Source organism: Abramis brama (genome assembly GCF_963993115.1).
Source record: "Abramis brama genome assembly, chromosome: 25".
In the NCBI taxonomy this organism is placed as follows: Eukaryota; Metazoa; Chordata; class Actinopteri; order Cypriniformes; family Leuciscidae; genus Abramis; species Abramis brama.
In genome coordinates, this window is record NC_139987.1 from 7777333 (window position 1) to 7786048 (window position 8716).

The 8716-nt window shown below is 39.9% G+C and overlaps 1 protein-coding gene across 5 annotated transcripts; it reads left to right on the forward strand.

Annotated features, from left to right (window-relative positions):
- Positions 1-147: 147 nt before the first annotated feature.
- On the forward strand, positions 148-8608 carry ewsr1a (EWS RNA-binding protein 1a). 5 transcript variants are annotated; one of them, XM_084104826.1, is made up of 16 exons: positions 148-193; positions 1029-1065; positions 1608-1662; positions 1741-1879; positions 1980-2193; positions 2275-2585; positions 2661-2853; positions 5845-5882; positions 6518-6529; positions 6617-6732; positions 6871-7000; positions 7093-7212; positions 7300-7438; positions 7523-7620; positions 7728-7965; positions 8049-8608. In XM_084104826.1, the coding sequence occupies exons 1-16, from the start codon at positions 172-174 to the stop codon at positions 8086-8088; spliced, it is 1902 nt and encodes a 633-aa protein (XP_083960952.1). In that variant the 5' UTR covers positions 148-171; the 3' UTR covers positions 8089-8608. The 5 variants fall into 5 exon arrangements, with proteins under 5 accessions (XP_083960952.1, XP_083960953.1, XP_083960950.1 ...); XM_084104827.1 differs by having other exon boundaries at positions 2278-2585; XM_084104828.1 differs by having other exon boundaries at positions 149-187.
- The last annotated feature ends 108 nt before the right edge of the window (positions 8609-8716 follow it).

Genomic DNA, 8716 nt, shown 5'->3' on the forward strand with positions numbered 1-8716 from the left:
ACAAACTGCAACAAAATTAACGTTTAGACATATCAATATAGCATTTCATACCAAGTAATCGTGAAATTATAACGTTTGTAATAAATGCCCACCCCCGCTTGATGAATTGGTAGCGCCTGACGAGTGTCATCCACGCATGCGCAGTTCGCGTCGCGACAGAAGGCACACGAAATGGCGTCTGCTGCAGGTAAGGGTAATGTGAAACCTTTTGTACTCTTTCATAGAATAGAGATTTTAGAAAATATCAGTGTGTCTTTTTGTCTGGAGTTATAGTTATCGTTAAGCATGTTATGTGTTTCATAAAACGCATTGAATCCATAAAATATTAATTGTATCATGTTTGCCGGTGTGGTTCGAGCCGGTTTGCTCTGTCTGCGTTGGAAATGGGGGAGGGGATGGGAAAACTGCGGCATTTTACATTTTGCTTTGCTTCAAACACATGCAAATAATTTCTTTAACTGATGCCACACAAATTTACCTTGGTTATATTATATGCAGCTTATTTTTTAGCACCAATTTACACGTGCCGGTCTGTTGCTTGGCAACGCTTGAGCTGAGAAGCGGGCTAATTGTTATTAGCTCCTATTTCTGTGTTTAGTGGTGCTCAGGTGTGTCTTATCTAAATAATCCACTGCTATTCTAAATCCTTTAAATATTAATCACAAAATGCATCCGTTTCAACATCTGTTACAGAATGTGAATGAAGAGAATCATTCATTTCTCTCTATTTCTCGTGTTCATTTGAACGTGGTGGTGCTTGCTCGCTCATCGAAACCTAATGTTACCCCCCCATTCTCTGAAATATCTAACGTTAACGTTACTGGATAAACTTTTTTTTTTTTTTGGACGATTTGTAAATACCCATTTTACCGTTTTCCCCCGTATATTATTAATGTGTTATTAATTAACCACTAAGCAAAGTGTATATGACCGTACCTTTCTTTGAATATGTGACCCATTTCCGCAGCTTTGTTCTTGCTTTGATATATTTGATATTCTAAATGAGTGTTCATTTTGTTTTCTCGCAGATTACAACAGTTACGGACAGGCTGGAGGCCAACAGGGGTATGTGTTTAGTATACATTTTTTTCTAGTTATACTGTGCAGGCTCTATACAGTTAGTTTTATATATATATGCTTACCCAATAATGAAAGTTCTGTCGTCATTTACTCACCCTCATGTCGTTTTAAACCAGTATGAATTTCTGTCTTGTGCTGAACACCTAAGATGATATTTTGAAGCATGTCAGTAACCAAACAGTTGATGGACCCCATTGACTTCCATAGTATTTTTTTCCCCGCCATATTGTTGATGGGGTCCATCAGCTGTTTGGCTACCCATATTCTTCAAAATATCATATTTTGTGTTCAGCAGAAGAAAGTCATACAAGTTTGGTATAACTTGAGGGTGAGTAAATGACAGAATTTTTGGCTGAACTGTCTCTTTAATTTGCTAATCATGAACAACTGAAAATGTATGTATAATCATGGAAGTGTGTTGGTCAGATATACACATTCCTGTATAATAATAGTTGTCATTCATCAGTAATAAAATGAGGAAATAATTCATAATTAATAATTATTAATAATTCATCATCTGTTATCAGGTACAGCTCCTATGCGGCCCAGCCCTCACAACAGGGTTATGCTCAGGGCGCTCAGGTAAACCGTCACTTTAAATTCTTTTCTTCATGCTTTTTTCTGGAAAAGTGACTTATTGTATGTGCTCTTTTTGTCTAGCAATCCTATGGTCAACAGCAAGGCTACAGTTCATACAGCCAACCGGCTGACTCGACCTACTCTCAGACCAGTGGGTCCTCCAGCAGTTACAGTCAGCAGCCGTATGGATCATCCTACGGACAGCAACCACCAGCCAGCGGTGTGTTATTTTTGTGTTTATTCGAACAGCACTGAATTTCTCCAATACCTGCAAGCAATGTGCGTTTATTCAATGATTTGTTGATTTTTACCTTTTGTAGCTGGTTATAATGCTGCTACAGCTGCTCCACAGGGCTACAGTCAGCCTGTGCAGGGTTATGGAAGCAGCAGCTACGATTCCTCCACTGCTGCTGTCGCCGCTGCTGCTTCAACCACCAGCAGTAACCAGACCTCTTATGCTGGGCAGACCAGCTACGGTGCCCAGTCTACATATCCAGGATATGGGCAACAGCCTGCTTCTGCTGCACCACCAAGGTATTGGGTTTATTCTATTCTGCATAGTCCCCAAAGTTTGTCAATGATGGTCACTGATTGCAAATTTAAAATTTTCTTCAGCAGTTACAGTTCTAGCAGCCAGCAGCCCTCTGGATATGAGCAGAGCTCGTATTCCCAGCAGCCTCAGCAAAGTTCCTATTCAGGGCAGCAGGGAGGATACCAGGGCCAACAAGGAGGCTACGGACAGCAGAGCTCCTATAGTCAGCAGGGAGGATATCAACAAACTCCTGCCCAGCAGCAACAAGCTCCGCCTTCCAGCTACACCGCAGCTTCTGGGTCCTATGGACAGCCCCCTGCTAGTCAGTACGGACAGCAGGGCAGTACTGGAGGAAGCTATGGCCAGTCCGACTACAAACCACCCAACCAGTATGGTAAGTCTTCTGGTAGTAGCTTGGTAGAGACTGTCACTGGAGTTTTTCCTGTTGATTAACAGTTTTCCTTCACAGGCAATTACAGACAAGACCATCAGAACGGCATGGGCGGAGGTGGCTACTCGGGCCCTGAATCCGGAGGATATGGGGGCCCTGGAGAGGGCCGAGGCATGGGAGGGGGGGAGAGCCGCGGGCGTGGCCGGGGTGGGTTTGACCGGGGCATGATGCGAGGAGGTGGTGGCATGCGAGGGGGCCGTGGAGGCATGGGGTAAGTGTGCGTTTGTGCAGTCTCACCTCACCACTTCTCTTTCCCTCAGACAGGAGCTGAAAGAGGCAATACAGGGCTGAGAGTCATGCTAGATTCAGAAATTGGCAGAAATGTAACTTTGTTTTTTAGAGCCAAAGCTTGAATTATATGCTGTAATTTTTGTTTTGTTAATTTGATAGTCACACAGTTGTTTTGACAAGATGCAAAACTGGTTTAAGTGCTGCTCTCAGCTCTGCCTCACTAGGGTAGGGTTGTAACGGTATGAGATTTTCACGGTATGATGACATCACAGAAAATGTCACGGTATACAGTATTAATCAATTACAATTATCACTAGTTACAATGACCCTTAAATGACAAATGTGAAACCATTTGTTAGTTTTGTTTATTTAATCAAAAGCACATAAATCAAGTGAATTTGATTAGATTAACAACTTATTTATCATTTATTACCATTAAGTAGGCTGTAATAGTCCAATGAAATGTATGCTATTCAGAAATTCTGGTTTGTCTTATTAATTTTTCTGGATTCTGTGTTTTATATTTTAATACAAATAGATGATCAAAAGGGGTGGTAATCAGATGAATGCATAAACCTTTAAAGTTTTAACTTAATGTTTTAAATAATAATACTTTATTATTATTTTTGCTGAAATTATTATAATTGAAGTACATTCTATTATATACAGGAGTTCTGTGATCATTTCAAGTTAACCCAAACTTTTATTTTGATGGGTTGTAGTGAAGACCTTTGAGGTTCAGTGTATATTTGACAATTGGTTTTCTCAAATAAAATGCTGAAAGGCTCATTAAGCTTTCTCTCAGAGCAGTTCTAGTGGTATTCGTGTCCTAAAATAGCATGACGGCCGGCGTACTTGTCTATGTAGTAGACAAAGGATTCAAGACGATTATATATTTAAATAGCTGTTTTTTTGAATATTGAATATTCAGACACTAGACCTTTTCACGATTTGATTTATTGTACATCTGCGTGAGACTGTAAATTCCATTTTCATGACTGGATTCCGGGATTCATTCTGCATAACGGAAATCATACGCCTTAAGTTATAAACGGGGCATACCTTTATCTGCACGGAGGGTTGCGCCCACTTTTTTTTTTTTTTTGCAAATTGGATATCTATCCTCGGACAACCCACCCCCCACCCATAATCATTTGCATTCATACCGTGATATTCCGTCATACCGGTATACACTACAACCCTACATTATGGCCTAAGGTAAGATGATAGAGAATGTGCTTTGGGAAAAAATATAATAATTTCAGTCTCATTTACAATAATTAAATACATTTTGTGGGATCTTAATTTACTAGAAGAACTGAATATGTTAGAAAAGGAAACAAGATGATTAAACATCAAGAAAGCACAATACAAAAGATTTCAAAAGATCTGTGCTCCAAGTGGTCGTCAATGCAGAGTGTGATCGTTTAGGATAAATAAGGTGTATTAGTTACTCTAAATGGTATTCTGTAGATCTACCTGCAAATCACAGGCTTGCAGGTACATAAGTTTCAAACTAATTTAAATTAAATAAACTTTATTTAATCTTACTCTCAACTTACTCTTCACGGTAAGTGAAATTTAGGGGTATTTTTGGAAAGACAAAGCTGTTTAAATGGGTGATATTTACTAGCATCCAGGATCAAATTCCAGTTTACTCTGCAGAGTTTGAAAATGATTTTAAATAGGTCTGGTTTTCATAAAATGAACAGTGTTTTATAATTAAGAATATTGGTTCCCAAAGACTTCTTAGACTGCTGCCAAAAGCAAGAAGCTAGCGCAAAACAAATATGAAAGTGAATGCAGTGATGCTCAAAACAAAACTGTTACTACAGAATGTCTTGTCCCTTCTTCATTATCTTGAGCGTGTCCCCTGCTAGGTGTTTAAAAAAAAAAAAAATTTGATCCATTCATAGATTTATTTTACAGTGAGCTTGTTCAATACTACTTTTAAAGTAAGCTATATTTTGGTTATGAAGGTGAAAATGCACTGCATTCATTTTCCTTCTTAAAAGGTATGTTTTCTTTATCTGTCACACATTTGGATTGCAATTGTCTTGTGCATTATGAAAAGTTTTCTTTAACATGCTTTGTCGCATTTATACGCTACAGGTAACAAAGTGAGAGCCATGTAAACACATCAATACTTTTACAGTACCACTACTCAGTTCTGAGTCTGGGCCGGCAGCCTTTTGAAATGGGGACTTAAAGTTGGTGGTGTCGAGAGGTGTTCCAAATGTGTATTTCCAACAGGAATGAGAAAATCATGTTTTGCAACCAAAGAATTTTTTTTAATAATTATCTGAACATACAAGTTTACTTTTTTTTGTGTTGTGTAATAATATTAGAAACTTTTATGTAAAGATAAAAATGGTGTTATGGTTTATCTGCTTTTTCTTTTTTCTTTGACTAAAATGCATGTACCAGCTTTATGTAAGCAGATTGTTTCAGATGCAGCCACAAACGGGCTACTCCCGCATTTTGGTGCACTTGCACCAAGCTTTTAGTTCCTTCGTGAGGATCAATTGTCGTATAATATTTTCAAGAGTTGATTTGGGTGTAGTTTTAAATATTGCATGACCTCATTCATTTTCACTTAAAGTTCGTAGCAAGGCTGCATCTGAAACAATTACATCCCAATTTCAGTGTACAAATTTCTGGGTTTTTCCACTTACAATAGTAATAAAGATCAACCCTTACTTCTGCTTAATACAGCCCCAATACTGTTCAGCCACTAATGTCATTAAACTGTAAATCGAGCAAGTCAGACTAAGGGCAGGGACATTGTAATGCTACAGCACCCTAACTGAGTGTTCCCCTCAGAAATATTGTGTTTTTATAAGGGGGGCTTAAGAGTTTTTGTGAGGGTTTAGAGTCAGAACTGTGCAAATACCCCCATTACCCCTTTTGTGGTACCGAAGTGGCTGTTTTAAGGGATATCGCCTTCATATCTTCGCTTATTCCCCCCCAGCATCGCTGGAGACAGAGGTGGCTTCATTAAGCCTGGTGGTAAGTTTAATGAGAATCACAAGACCATACACTAGAATTCTCCACCTTTATGGGTGTTTTTCAGAAGGGAAATAAGTAATGCCTTGCAAAACTGTACTGCCGGCTAAAATTAAGAGCTCAGCTTTTGCCATTGGTCATATAGGAATGGTTCAGTCCTATTTTTATTGGTTAAAAATCCTGAGTGTGGACTCCAATGAAAGGTTATTTTTGCTCTCATATTTAGGAGTTAATGGTAAATGGCCGACCCAGCCATGTAGAGTATCAACATTTCAGCGTTTACTACTTTTTCAATTTTATATATCAGGTATGGAGTCCAATTTGGGTCCTTGGTTTTTCAAGGGTTTTGCAAATATACATTTTTTTTTATTTAAGGCACACTGGAATAAAAACTAGGTAGCTCTTGACTAGTTTCCTCTTAATACTTTTTTGACAATAATCAGACCATTCTTGGGTCAGCAGCACCATGGTATTTTGTCTTTTTATGTCTTTGAATGGTCAGAGCAAGTGTGCCGGGGCAGTCTTGACCAGAAAATGGTAGCATAATGTTGTCAGGTGTTTAAAGCTCAGCTTGTAAACTAACTTGTTTCTCGCTGTCTTTTTCTCTTGGTGTCCTGCTTAATGAACCTCCGGAACAGATGGTGACATGGGTAGGTTTGGATTTGGGGTTTTTATTGGTCCTTTTCCGTCCATTTTTATCAGTTTCTTCTGCTTTTAACACCTTTTGTGTTCTGCAGGACGGCCAGAGGAGCAAGATGACTCTGAAAACAGCACTATCTATATCACTGGGCTGACTGAGAACGCTACATTGGATGAAGTTGCTGACTTTTTCAAGCACAGTGGAATCATTAGGGTACTTGATACTCTTTTTCAATACGATGAAATGGCTTGAAAGATGGAAGGCTTTTTTTCATGCATAATTTGTACATCATGCATTTTATTGGATTTCTTGAAGCTTATGATTAAATATTGTTTCATTCATCTTTCTAAGATAAACAAACGGACGGGCCTGCCTGCTGTCAACATATACACAGATAAAGACAGCGGGAAGCCTAAAGGCGATGCCACTTTATCCTACGAGGAGCCTCCATCTGCTAAAGCAGCTGTTGAGTGGTTTGATGGTATGTTGATCTTTACTGAAATCAGTCCTGAATGTCTTTCCATGCAACATGAGTCCTCTAGATAAACTGACATGATTGGTTTTCCTCATTAGGAAAAGATTTCCAGGGGAAGAAGCTGAAGGTGTCCATGGCCCGACGCAAGCCCATGATGGGAATGATGCGTGGAGGCATGCCAATGAGAGGAGACCGAGGTGGCATGATGGGACGAGGAGGTACGTCGTTTAATTGCTCTTTTAGAAGCAATTGAAACCTGCATTTCTATACATTTTTAGTTGAAATGGGATTTTTTTCTCCGGTAGGAATGATGGGTCGTGGAATGGGCAGAGGTGGGGATCGAGGAGGGTTCATGCCACGTGGAGGTCCTAGAGGAATGGGCCGTGGAGGACCTACTGGAGGAAACATGCAGCAGAGGGCAGGAGACTGGCAGTGTCCAAACGCGTACGTATTTCAGTAGTGGTGCAGCGATACTCGGTGATCCATGTATTCCATTCAGCCTCTGATTCTGAGTCTTTGATTTTCTAGGGGATGTGGAAACCAAAACTTTGCCTGGAGAATGGAGTGTAACCAGTGCAAGGCACCCAAACCTGAAGGCTTTGGCCCTCCTCCCTTCCCTCCTCCAGGTTACTGTCTTTCATATTCACGTCTTGTGTTAGCTTTCAGAACCGCTAACATTGTGGCTTCAGATGTTTGCATTGTTAATATTCACTAGGTGTCTTTTGGGTTTCAGGTGGTGACCGGGGTCGTGGTGGACCAGGTGGGATGCGTGGTGGCCGTGGAATGGACCGTGGAGGGCCAGGGGGACCTGGCGGCTTCCGTGGGGGCAGAGGTGTAGACCGTGGAGGCTTCAGAGGAGGCCGTGGTATGGACAGAGGCGGTTTTGGAGGAAGAGGTCGTGGTGGGCCCCCTATGGATGACATGGGAAGAAGGGGGCGAGGAATGGGACCACCTGGCAAAATGGATATGAAGTGAGTATGAAGAAACTTGTCTCTGTGGAGCTGTGAAGGTTTTGTAGTCACAAAACAGAACAGTAATGTTGTTTTTTTTGCAGGGGAGACCATCGCCAGGACCGGAGAGAGAGACCATATTGAGAGACCATACCTCGCTGGTCAACATCAACCCTGTTCGTTTTCAAATGATTTTAAAGTTGCATTTCCATATTTATAAATGGTTAGTATGGAATTTACTGCATTGCTGTTAGTCCTCAGTGAATGTTTTATTTTTTTTAAAACTTTCTTTTGTGTTTTGTGCTCGCTTTTCTGGTTAAGATCTGTCATTGAAACCAGATGCACATGTAAATGCAGGGTGTTCAGTGTGCCATTTGGATATGTCAGAAATGTATTTGTGGTACTTTGAGGTTTTTTGTTTTTTTTATTCCCTATACCCAATATTTTTTGCTCTCCATGTGTGGAAATGTTGAATAAAAAACATTTAAACCATTTTTTTTAAATGCATGGCTAAAAAACCTAGGCCATGTACTTCACCTGAACAGTGTGGCATCTTCTGTGTAACTGAATAATGTAAATAACTGATGCTTTTCAGCCCCCTATGTAATTTCAAACAGTGTTTAAGAGTTCACCTCAAAAAAATAAAATTCTGAAGAAAAAAAAAGATCTTGCCTTTTTTCTTAAACCATATGATTTTTTTTTTCCTTGTGTTGAACAAAATCAAAAATTATAGTTATACGAAAAAGAGCCGCGTTAAGATCCTTGATTCTCT

What these genes read in the sequence shown, in the direction of transcription:
- ewsr1a (XM_084104824.1), top strand. Translation starts at nt 172, where the DNA reads ATGGCGTCTGCTGCAGGTAAGG. An exon ending in CAGGCTGGAGGCCAACAGGG is followed by an intron (nt 1,066 to 1,607) that starts GTATGTGTTTAG and finishes ATCTGTTATCAG; the next exon opens with GTACAGCTCCTATGCGGCCC. An exon ending in GGGGGCCGTGGAGGCATGGG is followed by an intron (nt 2,854 to 5,844) that starts GTAAGTGTGCGT and finishes ATTCCCCCCCAG; the next exon opens with CATCGCTGGAGACAGAGGTG.